This window comes from Lissotriton vulgaris, chromosome 5 (assembly GCF_964263255.1).
Source record: "Lissotriton vulgaris chromosome 5, aLisVul1.2, whole genome shotgun sequence".
NCBI lineage: Eukaryota > Metazoa > Chordata > Amphibia > Caudata > Salamandridae > Lissotriton > Lissotriton vulgaris.
The window spans coordinates 1,761,663,868-1,761,686,305 of record NC_141693.1 but is presented as its reverse complement, the minus strand read 5'-3'; the positions used below and the strand labels follow the sequence as shown (position 1 = coordinate 1,761,686,305).

The window sequence follows — 22,438 nt, the reverse complement described above, 5'->3', positions numbered from 1 at the left end:
AGGGTTCAAAATGCCGCGGCGCGGGTCATTGTGGGCCTCCCCAGACATTGCTCTGTGTCAGGTACCATCTTGGCCCTACACTGGCTACCGGTCAGACAGCGGATTAAGTTTAAAGCGCTGTGTCTGGCCTTTAAAATTATGAAATTTTCCTCGCCGCCGGCACTTGCCAACTTACTCACTCCTTACATCCCTCTGAGATCATTGAGATCAGAGGCTCTTCATCTGGCAGTCTGCCCCCGTTTTAAATTGAGCAGAATGGGTGGCCGCTCTTTCCGGGTGCTTGCAGCAGGGTTGTGGAACTCGCTCCCGGTGCACATCCGAGCTCTCAATGATCTGTTCACCTTTAGGCGGGCGATTAAAACTTTCCTGTTTCCCGCCTCTGAGTAGCCGTCCCTCTTCTTTTACTGTGTGTTATGTTATAGTACCTGTCTAAGCGCCAGGACGCCCCTTTGCAGGGGCAGATGTGCACTATAAAAATATAAATAACATAACATAACATAACATAACATAACATAACATAACATAACATAACTGTGCATTGGTTTAAAAGGAGTACAAATTAGAAATGTGAGAACCAGATTTAAGTTCCACAGGCGTATCACAAAAGGCGTAGGTGGAAACACACACTGTAAACATTTTAGAAAACGCATCGGTACTGGTGATTTGAATAAGGGGGGTTGGTCCGGCAAACGTAAAGAGACAAAGGATCTGACTGGTATTTTTGTTTTTAAAAACTTAACATGCAACCCTAGTACTGCAGTCTATTTCCTCATATCATGTCAAGATTCTATGTGTAGCATAACCTGTACTAATCATGTTAGTATAGAATTCACAGAGGTAAAGTATTACATTTCATCATCTGTTCCAGCTATGTTTCTAATCCAGAATCATATACATTATCCAGTGCATTGGCAGTACCTGTTATCACCACTTCTAAACCAACAGGATTCTAAATATGTGTAAAGTGTGAAGAATCAAGAGATATGCTAGCAGCAACAACCTTTCCTTTAGCTCAGGTAGCTTTCCACGTTTTGTAAAATTCACTCATCCCAGTTAACACAGGCCCGGTTCTGGTCAACTCCAGAACCAAGAGACTATATTACAAAAAGAATCCTCCAGTATCAGAATCATGTTATCTGTCCAAGGTCTTTTTATTAATTTTCACACATCTTCTTTCCACTTTACCTAGCTTTAGCGCCACTTACAAAGTTACTAGAGGCGGTGTGGAGCAGAGAGTGAGTTCCTGTTGCATTAGAACTTGTTAGGCTCCGTTCACAGGCAGAAACATGTTGATCACAAACTATCGTGGAACAATGTTCCTGCTATTTTAAAATGCACATACATGGGCCTAGAATAAAATATATAGAGTGTATGATCAGGTAATTGTATATATGTTGGGTCCTAATACACTTCATAGAGAGTCTATTAAACAGAGTTTTGATGTCCTCCTTGTACTCAGACCATTACCACAACCACCTCCTTTTCAAAATCTCACACTTTGGCTTCGTATGAAAATAAATATTTAAATAATGGTGAGGAGAGGGGCCAATGAAGACACATGCCACCTTTTGCTGGGCTAAGGACCAGAGTCCTTTTAAAACAATAAACCATATCCAACCTTTTCTTTTCAGGCCTGAACACACACGTATCATTTTCACAATTTCTTGAATATGGCTCCCTTTGGTATACAGTACTGTGTTTATTTTATTTCATATAATCTGATTTTCACAGTTTGTTCTTTCTGATGCTCCATTTCGCTCACACTTCTAAAATAAATAAAAACATTTTGGAACAGCCTTATTCACAAATCTTGCATTCCAAATCTCTGTATCTGTCATTATAGCTGAAAGTATTAGTGATTCTTCAGTGTCTTAAAAGCACTCAAACTTTCAATGTGGAGACACTTTAAAATCAATGTGCACCCTGACTCAATCTATTTCGATTTCTGCTCTCAAAATGTGTTCTTTTATCCTTCCGTCCCAATCGCACCAAACCACCTTATGCTGACCTGAACATATTCTGTTAAAATGATATTACAGAATACTCACACCATTAACCATAGTTTCTATCTCAGTTGCCTCCTCCCCTCCTTATTAGTCATGTTTATTTCAGTAATTTAAGTGCTATGGCTATATGAATAGCTCTGCAACTATTATCTAAATTTCGTCTTAAAGTCAGTTTAGATTGGATATTTTTATTGCATCATCTATGGCAGTTGACTTTATCTGCCCCAATGTATTCCAGCTATGTAAAGTGCATTGCTATCCACTAGGCCTGTTATGCTCAATTCACCACTACAAAAAAATAAATGCTTCAACTAAAGGTGCAAAGCAGTTTTTTGAAAACTGTTTTAAAAGTTCAAAGAAAATATAATAGTATACCAACATTAAGTACATGCTGAGCTTTTGTTAGAGGGAAGATTAGACTAAAATCTCCCAAGAGTTAAAGCCACCCCTTTGACATTCCTGCTTGCGCCAATACCACCCAATTTTGCTGCCACTCCCTCAACCCCCGACTCCCGGATCTCACTTCTTGTTCCATCATCAAACCACCTTGATTCCTAATTTCAAGGGCCTACAGCAAACAAACTAATTTCATCCTTACCAAATTTCATCTGCACGTGTTTCTCGGATGAAAGTTTCTGTCTTTTGCTCCTCCTTAGGGGACTTTCTTTGAACACATCCATTTTGAGCTTCGCTTTTGAGGTGGTTTCCTGCTAAGAAATAGAAGCTATATTATATAATCAAGAATTGAAAACTATATTATAAAACAAGAAATGCTACTAACTGCACAGAAAACTTTACAAAAGAGGCATGTCTCATATTAGGTGGCACTGTCCATTCCAAACAAGATGATTTGCTACAAAGAACTGCAACATGCAATGCTGAAATGTGGTCTTGTTCAACCCAATTTGCGTTTGTAGAGCGTTCATCCACCCAAAACGATCCTTCATTCCCAATGAGACAGCACTTAATGGAAAAATGTACAGGAATCAAAATGTATAAAACATTTGCTCGGACATCAAAGGATTTAAAAAATCTACATTGCACCTTTCAGTTTGCAAATTCTCATATAAAAGCCTAAATAAGTAAAGTACAAGTATAGGCCTAACCTACATATCAGCAAAGAAGCCTGCATAACAATTAAAGTAACTTTTCCATCTCCACCATCGGATCCTTCCTGATATTTATAAACACTCAACAGATTAGAAAAATCTACCATTATTTGTGGGAATCAGATTTCGAGATTAGACAGAGGTGCACTGTAGTCGGTAAGAGTGTGGAATTCAGATCGGTCAACGGACAGGACATGTTATTTGAAGTCCAGAACAACAATGTTTCACTTTTATTTTGTCCACTTAACAAGTAATCCCAACAGCCTGCATCACAAACCCTTTCGCTGCCAGTTTTAAATACCAAAGTATAGATCTATGAAAGAGGATTGTCTGCCAGTAATACAAGATTTGTATCCTGTATATAAGTTGTTCTAATTTATACAAAAGATACATTAGTGAAAAACCTTTGTTAGGCCGAACGCTGAAAGGAAATGCAGTGAGCTCATATGGCATTACTGTCAAATGTTCCAGTATAAAAACATGTACACTTTTCAAAATGTAAGAATTTGAAAATATATATAGGCATCCCTTAGTAAAACCTATTTGTCGTAAGCCATTTTTAAAAAAGATTAAAGGGGAACCAGTGTAAACCAATTATGTGCAACATAAAAAATAAATTAGGGACCCAAATTCTTAAAGAAATTCAAAAAAATGCACCCACAGGGATAGGTCCTTGCACAAGTGCAATTTACGACTTTCACAAGAGTTTACAAAAGTAGACCTGGAAACCATACTCCCAGCAAATTATGCACTCACATATTTGCTCATGTGGAAATCTGCTGAGCTTGATTTAATGTCAGCCACTGTCAATCATTTGGGAAAGTACCCCAGTCCTTTGTTGTTTTGACCAGCATGCCACCTCACATTAAACTCCGCCATATGCAGATCAGCCTTCATAACATAACTTAAATTTGTTAAGCGGGTGTTCACCCAAGGTTATCTTGGCACTGAATAACAGATGTTTATTGTTACCCAACTCAATGGTACTCATTTTATTGACATCAGAAGGATGAAAGGCTGAGTGGACCCACCAGGATTAGAACCTGTGATCATGAGGTCGAACACCGGCCCCTACAATAGACGCATTGTTCCACTAAGCCACCAGACCCTGGCTAAATCCTACTCCAATAGGTCTTGGATTGCTTGTTTTCTCATTCACAGAGAATCTAGCCTGGCAGTTCGTTTTGGAATGTTCCTTATGGTGCAGGATCAAGACTGATGTGCATATGGCTGGTTCCTGTCTGAGGTGGCATAGGGGCAAAAAAAACAATAGATTGGAATACGGCCCGGAGTAATTACCAGTGTCAAAAATTAAACCAAGCATTCCACACATCACATTTCGTGTACCGTAGGTGAAATTGTACAACATTTTCTAGTATAGAAAGCATTTGGGGTGGAGCTGATGAATAACCTTAAACATTTGAGCTTGTGGGTGTGCACTGACCCATAGAACATTCCAACCCTGGAACTACTGCTTCCTGACAATTTCCAACACTGTACGTAGAGCTGCAGAAAGGTAGCAAAGTCATAGCCTTGCTGGAATCCAATCCATGATATAATATGAGCACTGGCATAATCAGTAAGGCTACTATCGTAGCTCGGATAATGAGAATGCGGACACACCTGGTCATATCCCAGAGCCTCTAGCTTGCCTACAATGGACTCAGTAAGCTTCATGAAGTAAAGTTTTTCTGAGGAGGTGATAACAATCTTACTAAGAATCATTTTTATAATGTTTATCAGCCAAACTATAATGAGTGGTATGTGCCAACAAAATCTAAAATCTTGTGCAAGTTCTTCAAATAATGTCCCATAGTTCAACTTTCCCAAAGCCGAGAGGGGTCCTCTGACAAATACCCTAAGGTATGTTATTGCGCCGTCTTTAACCATATTCTGCATCTCTTTTGGTAAATCGGATTTCAAATGGTTAAATACAGGATTCATTTTGTAATCAGATAGTCTTGAAAAATATTTTCTAGGTTGTCAGCCTCGGAGTGGTTGGCTTTTGTTGTTTGGGATAGAAAGGTAAGAGAGAATGATGACAGTCTGATGATGTATGGTGAACTAAGAGACCTTAATCAAAATCTGGATAGATCATTATTCACTAGCCTATATAAAAGGAGATGCTTGGGGGTAGGAGAAGATCTTTTTTGGCCTACATCTTTACATAGCACAACATCAAATAGTCTTGGATGAGTGTTCCAAACCACTGACCTCATTTGTTACTCCTGAGGAGATTCAGGTTTGCTGCACTCCCTTTGAACTTGCATCTGCGGTGTTCCGGAGGATGATGCACAAGTTGCTAGGGCGTGCAACCAACATTACCTATTACAAGGATGATATTTCAGTCTACGAAAGAGATTGGAGGAAGCATGATCAGATATTGGGAAAAGTATTTGGTATATTGAGAGAGTGGGCTCACTACTGAGGGTGAGTAGTGCAAACTGGTCACAGATAGAGTAGAGTATTTGGGCCGTGGCAAACAGCGAGGGCATTACATCCAATGAATCCTTGGAGAGGGGCGATCCAGAATGTGATCCAGTCAATAAGGAACAATTCTGCTCATTCTTAAGACTAGAGGAATATTATGCAAAGTTTATAGCCATGTTTGAGACAAGAGGCAGAATGTGAGAGTTACTTAGGAAGGATGCAAAGTTTGAGTGGTGTAAGAATTTTAAGGATGACCCGAATAGGCTGAAGAGAGAGTACGTGCTGCATCTTGTCTGAGACCATTCCACACAAGGTTACCAGCGATCATGGTTACCGATGCAAGCAACTATGCAGTTGGAGCCATACTTATGGAAACAAGGGAAGGGAAAGAGGTAGTAGCTTATGCTGAGAAGGCACTGTGGCAAGCTGAGCTTAACTTCTCTGTAGTGAAGAAGGAAATGTAGGTCTTTTATTTGGGGATGATGCATTTCGGGCAGTGAATTGGCAGTACAAACAGACCCTAAAACATTGGTTGACTCAAATAATAGTAACGGAGCCTGCAAAGCTACATCCCATACTGCGAAGTGGCTTTGAGGTTGCATGAGTTTGTATTTCGTGTCAACTATGTCTCAGAAATCATTGGTCTTGCGCAACACTGGCGGCTTACTGGACTGCGGTGGTGGATTGTCTGAACGCTGTCACGGACCAGCATTTAGAAGTGGACATGGGCGTTTGCTTGCTGCTCTGGTTTCCACACACCCCCCGGACGAAAGTCACTAGTAAGTTCTATGACTTGGGCTTAATTCTAGCCAAGCGGGAACTTACCATGCATTGGAAGTCGCGTACCGGCCCTAGTTATGTGCGATGGAAGGCGAGCCTCCTGCGCTGGGCGCAGGCTGAGAGTTCTCTCCGGCTGCAACAGGCCAGACGACAGGACAATGACAGGGCATTGGAAGTGGCCAGGGCGTGGGAGGCGCTGGTGACGGATCTGCAGCGCCCGGTGGATGGCTCGAGTGACGAAGAGGAGGGTGTGCTGTAGGGCTGGCGGCTGGGCGGATGGCCTGCTCTTGTGGCGGACGGGTCCTGGGGTATGATTGGAGAGTGCTGGTAGGGGCAGTCCCCCTTGTACCACTTGATATGATGAAACACACGACTAGAAGGAGGGTATTCCCGATTATTGCATTAGTATAGGTTGAACGAGGCGCACTGACAGGGGTGGGGAGGGTTGTTGGGGGTGGGGGGAGGGTGGACGGGGATCAGTTCATAAAAGGCATGAATATTACTGAATGCGATGTACTTTGGAATTGCAAAGTGTTACTGTAATGTGATACGAGTTGGTCCATCTGGATAAGAATGCCAATAAAAATTATGTTTATAAAAAACTATGTCTCAGAAATCATGAACGTGACTGCGGATTGAGGGTCTCTTCAGATTGTAGAGTCGAAGGATATTGAGGAGGAATGTGTAGTGGCAAATGTGGTTAAAATACAGGGAAGTGTGTGCCCAATGTGGAGTGGAAAATGGAGACCCAATTGGATGTGGTGTTGAGGAATATTGGTGGTTATGTACAAACGGGGCAACCAAAGATGAGGATATCAAAGAAGATCAAGCTTATGAGAGCTTTACATCGAACTGGTTTGGATGGATGAAGTTTTAAGGAGGAATGGGAGTTGGTGAAAGCACATGGATTAAGGAAAAGGGTCATGAATTTGATTCATGAGGGCCATGTAGGTATGAGTGGGATTAAGAAAAGGTTGCAGTGGATTTTTGGTAATCCAGACTAGATATGGATGTAGACCGTATGTAACTGAAGTGATCAATCTCAAAACACTTTGACTTACCCCTCTCAAAGAACAGACACTGCTACTGACTCTTGGAAATAAATTGAACTTGACTTTATAAGTACTTCCACATGGCGGTGTTGGTGGTGTTAGATTATTATTCATGCTGGCCAGATGTGCAGTTTGGGCAGATTGCCGGTTGGTCACATCAGGAAGTCAGTCTATTATCCCCAAAGCAATAAGCTTGTAATAAGGTGGAAAGAGACGTTAGAAATTGCCTTTGTAAGAAGAGGTAAATCGCAGGGCGCCTTAAGAAGACTGGTGGGGGCATACCATACTACATGGAACATGGCTACTAGTGAAACGCCAGACAGGTTGATGCAGGTCAGAGATTTTGGTTTGGAGCTGAACAGAGTGGAATGTTTGCAGGGAACTCCAACAAAAACAAAAAAAAGTAGTATAGTAATTGGTGTAGGACTACCCTAATAATGTTAAGTTCCAGGAGCGTAACTTGGTCAGAGCAAAACTTGGACCCAGTGAAGGGGTTCCTTTTTCAAAGCCTTTGCAAGTGGTAATAGTTGGAATATAGATTGTAAAATGTCAAATGTTAACGTGTGAAAGTTCCTAAGGGAGTGGTGGAGATAGTTCTGGATACAGCCCATTGTGCCTGAAAATAGAAGTCAAAGGTTGGTGAGGGCGTGGAGGGTACTTTGAAAAAGATCGGAAAATGTCCACTTGGTTGAAGGATTACAAAATGCTGTGATATTAGTGTTCAAATGTTTGCTTCAGTGGACTCTAAATGCTCAATGTGTGAGACGCAATATGTAGCTTACTTACTGACCATCATTCTGACGGGCAGGAAAGGCAGGAACAAAGGACCTCCACTTATGTCTGTCTTTGGAAAGTTTTTGTACAGTGCCCCAGCAGCGGATCAAGGTTTTCATTTCGGTTTCCACAGTTCGCCTCCATGTGTTCTTTGGCCTGCCTCTCTTCCGTTTGCCTTCTGGGGTCCAGAGGAGAGGGGTTATTGTGATGGAGTCGTGATCTTTTTAGATGGTATGTCCTACCCAGGACCATCATTTTCTAATAATGAGGATGTTCATGCTCTCTTGCTTGCATCTGGTGAGCAGTTCCTGGTTGGATATGTTTCATGGCCAGAAAATGTGCAAGATTCTTCTCAGGTTACTGGTGTGGAAGATTGACGTTTGAGGATGGTGCTCGTCACCATTCACCAGCATTCTGATCCATACAAGACTGTGGACACAGCACAGCTTTGGTAAAGCCTGAGCTTGGTGTTGGTGCTGATGACCCCCACACATTGTTCAGCATCGGGACGTCATTCCTGGCCTTGTTCAGTCTACTCAAGGTCACTGCCTGCCCTTCCATCATGTCGGATAGTCCTACCTAGGAAGGAGAACTACTATTCAGTCATGACTAGGGCCTCTCCATCCACCTGGATTGGTGAACGGTTTGGGATGCTGGATGGCATGACTTCTGATTTCTTTGTGTTGACTTTAGGCCCACGTACAGTCCATAGATATTGAAGCGAGACATCTTTTCCTGCATATGCTGGCATATGCGGAAAGCAAGGCTAGGTCAGCTGCATGGCTATAGGTAGCGTCGCTGCAAAAATATTTAAGGCATTTTTACAGTATATCAAGTTCACCAGCTAATCGGACATTAAGAATAGGGGCCCCTTACTCAATCACATGGCAATCCTACATTAGGCAACTATAAAACCCCAGGGCACGAATCTTCTTTCTGATTTCAGAATATTTTTCACATGCCCCAAAAAGAACTAAAACCTGAGACATTTTATATCTGCACAGAAATCATTTTGTTCAACTCCTGGAATATTTCAAACCAAAATTCAGAAATCTACCATGTGCATAAGATCTGCCGGGCCAGACCTACATCCGCAGCAAGAGGCATAGACATCCAGACCCACAGCCCTCAGCCCAGCCGGATACGTGGTGTCAAGATTTATAGTGAATGAGCCTATGTCGGCTTTTGAGATGCATGCACGGTGCGTTGGCAACAGTAGTCGCACATTGCTTCCAAGGAGATCCATCTTTGCAGGTTCTAAAGAAGTCTAGAGCATGCTTCAAACTCATCAGCTTCACGTGCATGTCTCCTTAAACTATTCCTTGAGAGAGTACCACAACAATTAGTCCGAGCACTAGACTTAGTCGTGGACAAATTACCCACGTCCAATAACTGTGATTAAGGAGCTAACGGGACTTATTTGTATTGAAGATTCAGTCCCAACAACCCATACAGATTCTGCACCGTCCTACAGGCATCCCTGTTTTACGGGTTCCCTGCGGGCGCTACATTAAACCTCTATCCCGGAAGTTATGCTTCGGTGACAATTGTGCCCTCTGTGAAGATTATGAAGGTCATTAAACTTTGACCAGTAGCAAAGATTTCAACGAACATTTTGTTTTGTAAGGAAAATCTGGGAGCTTCGCAAAGTTTAAAAAACGTGAAACCTGAGGAAACAAACCGCTTCAATTTTGCACATCCATACTATTTCTGGTCGACCCTCCCCAAGTGACCTACATATAATACATAGGAATGCCCTGATAATTCTTGTAGCGCCCCAGACTGATATTTTAAAAGTTTCTAAGCACTCCCACTTTTTTGCAGGGTCGAGAAGTGAGGCACAATAAAATACAGCAAGTGGTCTCCGATCACAGAATATGGGTCCAGGGAGGTTTAGAGCTTTGCTCTCCAGGATTCACAGCCAGCACTGCAGTGTCACCTCTTTCTCAGCTGGCAGAGGCCAGCCAAGTAAGGATGGGGGAACAGTTCGTCTCTGTAAACTACCAAATAACACAATACAAGCTGCCAGGATACCTTTTCATTACTGCATCACAGACTCGGTGCCACTCGCGCGCGCTGATCCATTGGCTACATGATGCAGAGCATCACTGCCCTCTGCTGGGCAATGTTTGTAGTCTGTGTTTACTCTAAAAAAAGTTACTTTTCTATCTGCTTTAAATGTGGTTCTTTATGGTGTTGATAGTTATCGCGTCCTAAATTACACAATATCATTTTCTTGACTGTAGAGCCCGTTTCTTAAAAGCACTGTAAAAATAACAAATAAACGACTCAAACTTTGCTTGAAGAATGCAGTACATTAAAAACACACATTGAATTAAAAAACAGTAAGAACTAAGTAAATGTAAGAGAGAAGGCCTGAGAGGGCAGCAGTGGGCGAAAGGACTCCCTACAAGTTTACAAAGCCCGTGAACAGACCAGTGGTCGAAATGGGGGTGGGGGGGGGGGTTGGGAGGGTTGGAGGGGTATGGTGTGCCCATATTACTTACTTTGAGGGAAACAGTTCCCCATAATTTTTGACAAAAGTCAACCGTCCCGGTAAGGTTAACTCTGACAGCTAAAATGCTTCTGAGGTATCCTTCGAGGAGCCGCCTGTGCTGTGAAACCGAGGGAGAGGCAGACCGCTAAACAAGCCTTCTTGTCCGGGTGCCTGCTTGCCAGAAACAAGTAGTGTACGTGCGCACAACTAGTCAATCTGCAAATGTAAAGGGCCCTGGGAGACGGTATTGGCTTTAATTGATGAAATCACTTGAGGCTTCCCAGGTGGCACAGATTTATTCTTTTTGAGAGAGACTGTAAGAGACCACTATCAACTAAGATGTGCAGGGTGTGCTTTTAAAAGGCAGTTATTTAAATAAAGCTGCAATACGTACAGAGTGCCAAAAATCTATATTTTGGAAACATTAGATCTTAAACCTTAAAGCAGACTAGCTTAAACAGTGTGTAACGCAAGTTTAAAATAATGACTTACATTTTCATAGTGCTTTCGGTCACAGACTGGGACGTTGTAGCACTAAACATGCCCAAGTCACTATTATCCACTGCACCAACCAGGATGTGGAGCAGTGCATTGATTAACAGAGGTGTCTTAAGTTACAATATTGCCTTTTCCTACTTATTAACGTATTAATTTTCATTTCTGCGGTGTATTATTTTATATGTAGTAACAACCGGAAGGTGAAAGGCCCAACAAAATTACAGAATATTTTATTTTTAGCCACGCCCACACTCACCTCGCCCCCTTGTGCGCAGCATCACAGATCCCAAACTTTTTTTTTATTGCACTTCGACCACTGGAACAGACGAGAAGTTTACCTGTGTGACGTCACTGTTTTCCTGCCCGTGGTTGGAGACCCGCTTTAGCCTGCTCCTGTAGCCTGTGCTGTGGACAAGAACCCCCACGTCTTTCTCCAGCTGTTCATTGGAGCACGCCTTGATCGCCTTCTTACTACTGTCCGGACTGGGAGAAACTAAAGAAGAAAAAAAAACGACAACAAAGAAAGATGGAAACCCGTATTAGTTAGTAAATTCTGTTACCAGGTGACAACGTGGGGTTTTCAAACTGGGCAGGGAGAGCTTCCGAATTCAATATAGTGTCACGTGTATTACTCAAAATCTATTTATACTTTAGAATAAAGGGCGGAAGAGAGAAGGAAACGGACACTTTAACTGGAACTCCCTCCCCCTGGCGCTCAGTACCTCATCCTCTTATTTAGAGTTCCGGAAAAACCTGAAAACCTTTCTCTTTTCTAGCGCCTTTGCCACCTAGTATGCCCTCTCCTGCTGCTGTTTGCTGGTCGTAATCTTCAAAGCGCCATGAAACCGCTCGGTATAAGCGCGCTTAACAAATGTTTTAAATTCAAATTTAAATTCAATTCAACTGGTGTGTCCCCTACAGCACAGTGACCACCGAGGAGGCGCTCTGTCATTCAGATCCATAACTCGACGCAGCATTGAAATGTCTGTTGCAAGGGCCTCCTGGGGCACTCTGGGTCTGTCATAAGAGAGTGGGTTTTAAGTTTAAGACACACACCAATCACCACAGGTACTGTGATCATAGTAACCTATCAAGGGTCAGAAGATCTCAAGCAGACTCTTCTGAATTTGCAGAGCAACCAACAGCAGACTCATTTTCGGGACCAGTTTAATAGTCGCAATAGATCATTTAAAAACTTGATTCTACTCGGGAGCGAGATCCCCAAAAAGTTTATTTTAACGTGAAATCCGTCTTCATAAAATAATATACTGTTGACTATCTAATGTATTATCTGTAATTGTCTTGAATACGGGGAACAGCGTTTACAACGCAACTTTTACCACGCAGTACCTTTACCACGCAGTACCTTTACCACGCAACTTTTACAACGCAAGTCGTTACAACGACTTGCGCTGGGGGGGGGGGGGCTGTAGGATAGGGAATAGTTTAATTTACTATCCAAAACCTTCCCTACTATCCACGGGGACTGGAGTTGGAATAGTAAATTAAACTATTCACTATCCAGCGCCCCACAACGCAAGTCGTTGTAACGACTTGCGTTGTAAAACCTGCGTGGTAAAGGCATGCATTGTAAAAGCACGCGTAGTAACGACATACATCCCTTGAATACAGCCAATACTAAGGCAGCTGTGGCAAAGGTCGCAGCATACACCAAATTACATTTTGAAAGAAAAACATGATAGAATAAAGGCAGAACCAATCACAGGATTTGTGGCATATTGATGTTGTGCGCACTAGGACCCTCATGGCTCTGGTGAAGAGTCTGAACAGGAACATCATTATATGCGGGAAGGTGCTAGGATGTGATTAATATTGAGAATATGATAATGTGCAGTGTGTGAGTGTATCATGAAAAATAAAGAAGTATCTGACTGCAGCTCCCTTGTGGCGTATTTCATTTGCATGCTCCAGGCGGAGAAGATGCTACAGGAATGACAATATTTTTCTTAAGAAATGCATAAAGCAGCTCCCAAGACGCACATCAAGACAGCTGCTCGACCGTCTACCATAATAAATAGCCCGCAAATTAATCACAACCTGGGCCACCTCCCAGACCCAATCAAAAGCTTCAACTGGGGAGCTAAGGGGACTGCTAGCACAGGTCTCCCGCTCTTCATCAAGCAGAAGACCTCCATTGCAGAGTTCATGTGTACCCCACGTTTGTGTAGCTTGCTACACATTCTAACTGGATGATCGCTTCTTTTTATTGTCAACACAGAACACCTCAACACCAATGGAAATGGCATGCAGAATAGCACATCCAGCTGGCACACAGATGCCGTTATCCGTCTCCATTTGCTCCCAGATCATCACTACAGGCCCAATTTTTCATAGACCTCCTAGGAACATGATGTGCTTCTCCAAAACATCTGCTGCTTTTGTCAGAAGTATAAACAGGGCTTATAGATGCAGACTTGAACATTCACACATCTGGGGTTTCCTTTATTCAATTATTTATTCTACTACCATTTCATAGTCTGTGCTGGATCAACTGGTTATGTTACTTGGCACAAGAAGATGCAATAGTAGCAATCAGAAATACAACTGTGCCCTAAGTACGTACATCAACACATATGTAACCTTCCAGAGCTTCCTAAACGTCTGAAGGTATGGTGCTATATGCAAAGTTTCTGGTGGAGTATTCCATAGCATGGATTCCTCGGCCACTAGAGAGCAGGCTCCAGTGTTCAGTTCTTTTCATCCGAATTCACTGGAGCAGAACAGCAGAGCATGCGATGGCTGGTAACAATTCTGCTCGGATAAATTAGGCTACTCCCCAAAAGTCTACATGGGCTATCATCAGAACCTTGATTTTTCAATGCTGCCTAAAATGGCCCAGAAAAAAATAATTTGAGTTCTTTGCAGTTTGATACGGAATACATATGCATGACGATATACATGGCATCAGAAAAGCAAGGATCTCACCAGAAGTGTACTAATTAGAAGCAAAGTTCTTGTAGGGTAAGTAAAGGTGTGCAACCAAGCTCTGTTTGAATATTTCTGGGCGATCATGTAATTTTTACCCAGCAGGTCTTACAATATGCAAGTCCACTGGAGGTGCCCCTGGTCTTGACAGGCATTTCACGTACAGGACAGAAAGATCAGGAGTGCCCACACACATCATTAAAGGTGGCTCCATTAGATTGTTGATGACAGATGAACTGGTGTACCTCATTCACCACCATTTTGCTCCATATTTTTCAAATAGGTCTCAAGAAGGAAGGTCCTTGTGTCTGCCTGACTCACACGTATCTCTTGCTTGCACCGTCAAAGTCAAAAGTGGCTTTAACTTCCCACCCCTTTCAAAAGTCACCAGCCGCAATTGCATTTTACTGGTCTTAGTGAGTGATCTTCTTAATGCCATTGTTTCAGTGAAAACTGTAAACAACTTTACAGATGCTGTACCAAGCATCATTACAAAAGTATTGTTGCATCTGACCTTACTTTACCCAACCTTGCTAATGAATTTAGCCCTCTCACAGGGAGCATTACCCAATTACCTCAAAACTGGTTAAATCTCATACCTTCTGAAAAGATCATAGGCATCTGTTCATGTTATCTGTAAATTCCGCCCCGTATCAGTGTTACATTTCCGTGAGATGATCTCCTGAACTGTCTTAGCATATTATGTTCACTGGTATCCTGGATGTTTTTTTCTAGTTTAGTCACAGTTGCAGCACAAGATTGCCCACTTTCAATTTGTTGAGGATGTCATTCAATTCCTCAATACAGTTAACTTGTTCCTGCTAATACTACTTGACTTCTCAATCATGATTGACACTATCAATCATTGTTTTCAGGTCAACAAAAAAAGAATGGGCAGCTACGGTGCAGCACTTCGGTTGATCACCTCTTACTCGATGGACTGGTCTAAAATAGTTAAAATCAGGAACTCTCTCTCCAGCTTGGACAGCTTACAACCGTGCACCCCAAAATTCAATTCTGTCCCTCATTCAGTTCAGTCTTTACGTGGAACCATTAGGGGCTATATATCAAGATTACCTCTCACAAAGCCTATTTCTCTTCTTGACAAAACATTGGAGACTGTTTAAAGATGGATGTCCAGACCCACCTGAAACTCAACCCACAAAAACCAGACTTCCTTCTTAACACATCTAGAAAAAAAATCCAACCTACCTGTTCAGTCTTGAGTCGACTCACTTAAATATCTTGGACTATCACTCTTCAATCGCTGATAATATCAAATTGTTGGGAGGGTCACCTTTGGCAACAGACACAACCTACTGTGCCAAATCAATGCCATTCATGATTCATTCAATTTCAACTCGGACTGCTTTGGGGTATATGACACCTTATCTCCGAACAAGACCATGCGTCGCTAGTGCTCTTTAGATTGGATTATTGCAATTCACTCCTTACAGGATTACCCAAAACTCATCTAGCACCTCTCAGATCTGTGCAGCAGCTCAATTAAACTCTAGATTAAAACAATCAGGCTGTGTACCTACTGTCCTCCTGGAGTCCCGGTGGCCATCAACTGATTGCTTGTATTACCTAGAGAGCCTTTCACGCAACAAACCCCACCTACCTGCCAGAAAATTGCAACTCTCTGCAGGCCAACGACTGATGCTCAATTCAGATACTTACCTTTAGCTACTGGCCTTCCAGAAAAAACAGACTTGGTATCAATCTCCCTATGGCAGAGCAGCAAGACTGGAACCTTCTGCATAACACCGCTTGTCTAGCTACAGTTACAAAGCAACTGAAATCTCTTCATCAGGCATTTCCAGACTGTGACTCAACTCCCTCAGCCTCTGTTTCTGTAAGATTTCTCCCCTGGATCCTTCCTTCTTCAGAATAGCTCTTGACTATCCCAGTCAATACAATTAAACCTTCCCAATAAATCTTACTTCCCTTCCTACTGCTTCTTCTATCACACTGCACTAATTTTCTACAATAATAAATCCACCTACTCCTGTCTAACCCACTTCTTCGCTACATATAGATTTCGCTCTTGTTCTAGTTTTGTCTCTTCCAGGCATATATATTTTTTTTATTTGCGTTTTATAGAGCGAAAACGTGACCCATTAGGGTATCAGAACGCTTTACAGGATTCACAACTTGTTATCAAGAGATGATGGTTCCAAAATATGATTCAGAAAAGGGGGTGGTGATGAACAGAGTGTCTGAATTAAGCAGACCACTCTTACCCAGTCCAAAGATCAGGGCTTGATCCATCACCCTTATTTAGCTCACTGCACCATCCCAGCTCAGAACCTGGCTATATGCAAATTAGTCTGTCCCTGGTCCAGTGCATCATGGGAACAGGGCAGACCAAACTACCAAGCCCATTCTTCACCGGAAAGGAGACAAGCTTTCGGGGACCGGTTTCTGGCATTTCAGCCGTCGTCAGCCCGGCTTGCTTGAATCCTGATGGTGCAGTGAGCAAGGGACTCATGTCCGAGTATACCCTGCCACACCTATAGTGGCCAAAAACGATTCAGAAAAGGGGGTGGTGATGAACAGAGTGTCTGAATTAAGCAGACCACTCTTTCCCAGTCCAAAGATCACGGCTTGATCCATCACCGTTATTTAACTCACTGCACCATCCCAGCTCAGAACCTGGCTATATGCAAATTAGTCTGTCCCTGGCCTAGTGCATCATGGGAACAGGGCAGACCAAACTACCAAGCCAATTCTTCACCGGAAAGGAGACTAGCTTCCGGGGACCGGTATCTGGCATTTCAGCCGTCGTCGGCCCGGCTTGCTTGAATCCTGATGGTGCAGTGAGCAAGGGACTCATGTCTGAGTATACCCTGCCACACCTATAGTGGCCAAAAACGATTCAGAAAAGTGGGTGGTGATGAACAGTGTCTCTGAATTAAGCAGACCACTCTTACCCAGTCCAAAGATCAGGGCTTGATCCATCACCGTTATTTAGCTCACTGCACCATCCCAGCTCAGAACCTGGCTATATGCAAATTGGTCTGTCCCTGGCCCAGTGCATCATGGGAACAGGGCAGACCAAACTACCAAGCCAATTCTTCACCGGAAAGGAGACAAGCTTCCGAGGACCAGTTTCTGGCATTTCAGCCGTCGTCGGCCCGGCTTGCTTGAATCCTGATGGTGCAGTGAGCAAGGGACTCATGTCTGAGTATACCCTGCCACACCTATAGTGGCCAAAAACGATTCAGAAAAGGGGGTGGTGATGAACAGAGTGTCTGAATTAAGCAGACCACTCTTACCCAGTCCAAAGATCAGGGCTTGATCCATCACCGTTATTTAACTCACTGCACCATCCCAGCTCAGAACCTGGCTATATGCAAATTAGTCTGTCCCTGGCCCAGTGCATCATGGGAACAGGGCAGACCAAACTACCAAGCCAATTCTTCACCGGAAAGGAGACAAGCTTCCGGGGACCAGTATCTGGCATTTCAGCCGTCGTCGGCCCGGCTTGCTTGAATCCTGATGGTGCAGTGAGCAAGGGACTCATGTCTGAGTATACCCTGCCACACCTATAGTGGCCAAAAACGATACAGAAAAGGGCTTGGTAGTTTGGTTTGCCCTGTTCCCATCATGCACTGGGACAGGAACAGACTAATTTGCATGTAGCCAGGTTCTGAGCTGGGATGGTGCAGTGAGCTAAAAAACGGTGATGGACCAAGCCCTGATCTTTGGACTGGGTAAGAGTGGTCTGCTTAATTCAGACACTCTGTTCATCACCACCCCCTTTTCTGAATCGGTTCCAAAATATGGTCACATCACTAATAGATTCTTTTTGAACTACTATCATTGTGGCCTTAACATATATATTTATTTGCCCTACTTTGTAATTACTACTGTTCTTTTATTTTAAAGAGCTCCAAAGCCTTTGGCCATCTACCCACGATATAAAACTGTTCAAAAGGGTGGGCTATAGAAGCAAACAACAGGTTACCAAGTTCCAGTCCACAAGCACAGGTTTCCACGTCCCCACAGGACAAAGTACAACCTGAACATGAAACATCATTTTATACAACATTCACTATACCTAATATTGTATCATTCCTGTGCAGATGCTCTCCAAGTCACACAATACTTGTGCGACATACCACATACATGCACAACAGAGTGTATATATCCTAGGGAGAACAAGGCTTCCAGTAACGGGGGAGTGGATGAATTTTACCAGGGGGAGCCCGTGAGCCTCCGTTCTAGAAGGGTAAACAGGCCTTTGGTCCGATTTACAACAGTGCTAAGAAACTGCAATACCATGGAAGCAAGTACTATATAAAATATGGAATTAACATACAGTATTGAGTGCGTGCACACCTTAATATAGGTATGTGGCTTCACTGAGGAACTGTACTTCCTCTGACGAGGTATTTTTAGCCTAAACTTTAAATGAGAAGGTATTACTAATAAAAAAGATCTTACATAGATAATAAAAACTATGGATGGTTCATGAATTTATATGACAGCGAGTACTGTATCAGCAAGAAAAGTGAAACAAACAAATTGTGCATCAGCTAATCTAGAAAGCAGGATTATAAACAGGTTTCGCGTATAGGGAAAATCTCAAATTGTCCTCCCAGTAACTCCATTTTCATTTCTGTAGTGATGTGGGATCTTCAAAAATGTGCCCAAAGGCATTAATCTGCCCCTGCAAAGAGGAGATAGTTGACACAGGTGGTGTGAATAGCACAATGCCCACACTGTAAAGAGGGACCTTTATAGGCATCCAGCGGGATGCATTAGCAAAGCAGATTACCATGGCTGTCCTGAAGCCCAGGTTTAAAACTGCAGATAGCCTGGTTATCACCACTCCGTTGGAGCGCCGGACTTTTTAGCAGCGTTGCTGGGTTCAGACTTGTATCCTGAATCAAGATATTATTGGTCTTTAGGGGTATTTGTACGGTGGGGAAAAAGTTCAGTCCCAATGCCTCTAAATGACAGTGCAGACTAAGGGCTAGAGCAGTTGACCTCGAAGCGGAACATCCTGTGATTCTGGGCGAATCACTTAATCTCCCTGTGCCTAACAAATTGAATGTGTCTGTCTGTAAGGCAACTGGTGCTCATGTGAAGCGTTCCGACAGCTTCGGGTCGAGGTTGCGCTGTATAAAACTGCAAAAAAACAACTTTTCAACAGAGGAGCCGACGATACGGCCAATACATGGGTTGTCCTGTAACTCGTGTTTGCCACACCAGACTGACTCACTCCCAATCATTGACCCCAATAAAGACACATCATCAGTTTTACAATGTGTTTCGCCTTTAACATTTTGCACCTTCTTCGCAGTAGGTGATTGATTAACTTACTTACATCATCCAAGTAAACAAGGACCGATGTTGAAGTAATACTTTTGCTCCTGTAATGTGGAACGACTTTAGGGCCGCTTCACTAGAGGCCCTCTCCGCTCCTGAAACAACCCACCTGCACCCATACACAGACAGGGCCAGGCAAGCACTCACACACCATCACATACTCACATCAGCCCGGTCTGACTCCATCAGTCGGACTGGCTGCATTGGGCGCGACCCTGCGGGTGCACTGCTCTGTTAACCTCTGCGAATCACAAATTGGTGTTATCCCTGGCATGATGGCCAGTGCAGCAGTCCGTGAGAGGTGAGAGCTTGCCATGCATCAGGGTCATGGATGGCGGACTAGCGCGGATTGCCATCCTACAGAGAGCCCGACAGTGGAGCAAATTATAAGTATTCCCAGTGAACCCCACTCAAAGGGTAAAAGGAAATAGAGCAGTCACATCAGGACACAAAGCTCTCACCACCAGCGCACAAGCAAGTGCCCAACAAACCAGCCAGTCCAAGTACTGACCAATATCGCTACCAATGCACCATTTGTGATCACTAAAGACTCATTGATGAAAATGAGGTCAAGAATGGTGCCTGTGCAGATAGTTTATTTGCTTCAATGTTGCAGAAGATTGCTGTCCTGCAGGAATGTTGAGAACTGGGAAACTGTAGAATCTTTAAATTCATGGAAGCGTATATTTTAACATGCAAAAAAAAAAAACCTCTATGAAACTACTGTTAGCGCCTGGGATTGATCAATGACATAGCCTCAATATGAGAGCTGTAGTTGGAAGAGATTTCCAGGAGCAGGCAATGTAGTGAGGAAAAAGGATCAGAATATATCATTTTGCATTGAATTGAATTGTTATGAATAACTGCAGTTTCTCGGCCGCATCAGTCTTCATAGTCACATCTAATAATGCAATACTGGGGTGAACAAGAAGGTAGATAAAGTTCTGAGAGGTGTTATTGAGAAATGTTTCATTTAAGACTAGGAGATCAACGTGACAGGTGATGACATGATCAGCGATCTACAATCAGTTGTGTGTGACACATTGGCAGTTATGTAGCGTACACCGCATTGATTAATCAAGAATTCTGGAGAGAGGAGGAAGAATAATGATAATGGTTGGAGTTGGAGAATGATAATGGTGTTGCGTTCATCTTTAATAGAACTTGGTTAGGTGCTGCGAGCTTGACAGTTGATGATTGTGGGAATGGGTAAGGTAGTATAGGCCTGGTCACAGCCAAAGTTGACATTGAGTGGTACTTGGCCACAGCTTTTAATGGTTTCCCAGATATCAACCGTAGCAATGTAATCCCTTGATCTAACAGGACAGGGTCACCATTTTTCTAGGTCTTGTAGCCAGAAAATGACCTTTAAAGATGTAATGGATTATTAGACCTTTATTGGGCTGGTGTTCAGCTTGGTGACTGCACAAGATAAATGATTAATCACCTTTTTAAGAAAAATCAGTTTTCAAGGAAAAATTCACCAGAGAATTAGGGTTAATTTAATTCGGGCTGCAGAAGATTTCAGAAAGTCTGACTTTCTATCAAGTTAGCATTGACGTATAGGGGTATAAAGAGGAGAAACGGTCACATCACAACTCATGTGTCATTATGGATGTGGGTGGAGAGGGAGGACCATCTTTGTTACCTAGCAGTAGAATGTATGTCGTGCTCTGATAGCTTTTTCAGACTTCCACCAGTAGATGGTTAGACTCCTTCAGGAGTAGTGGAGAGAAGTTAAAAGGAAGAAGGAGTTTTGAGATTAGAGAAGGGTGTAGATGCAAAGCCTTTAGGGAGTAGGAAAAGAGCAGACGCTCGGCTGGGGGAGTGAAGTAGAATAGTGAGGCGTGTCGGTTCATACCAGATGAGTCAAATTAAAAGTGAGGTCCCACAAAGGGAGACAAGAGATCACCAAAGAATGTACATGGGAAGGTTTTGGGGTACAGAAAAGGAGTTGCAGTTCAGGATAAGGGGGTGGGAGTGAGATAGGCATCGGAGCAATGTGGGTTGAACACTGAAGGGGCAGAGCAGGGTTTGGCTGGCTGGGAAACCTTATGCGGTCTGGTTAACCAGACCACAGAATCAAACTCTGCTCTGCTCTCCTCAGCACCTGACAAGATGCATCGCCCACATGGAGAGCATAATCATACGCTTCTCAACCAAAACACTGTACCAGGTTCCGCTAACAGGACAGTTGACGGAATACTACCCCCTTCCATTCCAGCACCAGATGCGGAGCCTTGCCCTAAGGAGAGGATTACCACTGATACCTACTTTCACTATGCAGCAACAGCTAATTAAATCATAATTAGCATCCCCTGTATCCCAACAAAGGGACCAACACAGTGTTAAGACTTTACTGGAGCTACCATGCTTAATGTAAGGGAACCATTGCGTAAATACGATTTGGCCTCTCTAAAGGACCCAGAACGAAAAGAAGGTTAATATCCCACTTGGTGCAACCTACAAATCAGCTTAGCCTTAAAAACGTGTTGGCTGCAAAACCAGGACTACAAGCTTTGAAACTAGACAAAAGACAGTTCTAATACAAATCACACGCCCCTATCTATCTTGAATTAAAATGAAATTCTTTACAAGAAATAACTGTATTCTATCTTGTCACATGAACCTAAATCTTACTCTTTGTAACTTACATTTCTAGAATATGTGATTATAGTTGCTGCTAACTCTCTGGTGGTTGCATATCACTTGTGCATGCCTTGAATTTACTGGTAGTGAAGGCCCTGCCCACTGGGGATGCACATAAACACCAACAACAACCCTCCAGCTGCGAAACAGAATAAGAATATTAAGGGGGAGAGCAAAACCTGGGGCCCTAAACACTAGCGCCCTCCAAATAAGCGAGGTCTGAATCTAGATTTGAAAATCAACCATCTGAATCAAAGATATGGCAAGTATGTTTGGCTGGATTTGGAAATTATACACCAAAACAAACATTCACTAGACATGCATGATAAAGTGACCCCAGTCACAGTCCCATCCAAC

General features: G+C 43.0%; 1 protein-coding gene across 11 annotated transcripts in view; it reads right to left on the bottom strand.

Annotated features, from left to right (window-relative positions):
* The window catches only part of BRCA1 (BRCA1 DNA repair associated), a 510,976-nt gene that overhangs the window by 349,804 nt on the left and 138,734 nt on the right, over positions 1–22,438 (bottom strand). For 7 of the 11 annotated variants that reach the window (XR_015296056.1, XR_015296057.1, XM_086924044.1 and 4 more), the window contains 2 exons: positions 11,485–11,639; positions 2,605–2,716 (listed from right to left, as the gene is read on the bottom strand). Coding sequence is in view for 9 of the 11 variants with exons in the window: in XM_086924044.1 (XP_086780170.1) it covers positions 2,605–2,716; positions 11,485–11,639 (267 nt within the window). In the remaining 2 variants the exon portion in view is untranslated. The remainder of the gene's footprint in view (positions 1–2,604; positions 2,717–11,484; positions 11,640–22,438) is intronic. The other 4 variants (XM_086924048.1, XM_086924045.1, XM_086924041.1 and 1 more) reach the window with 1 other exon arrangement.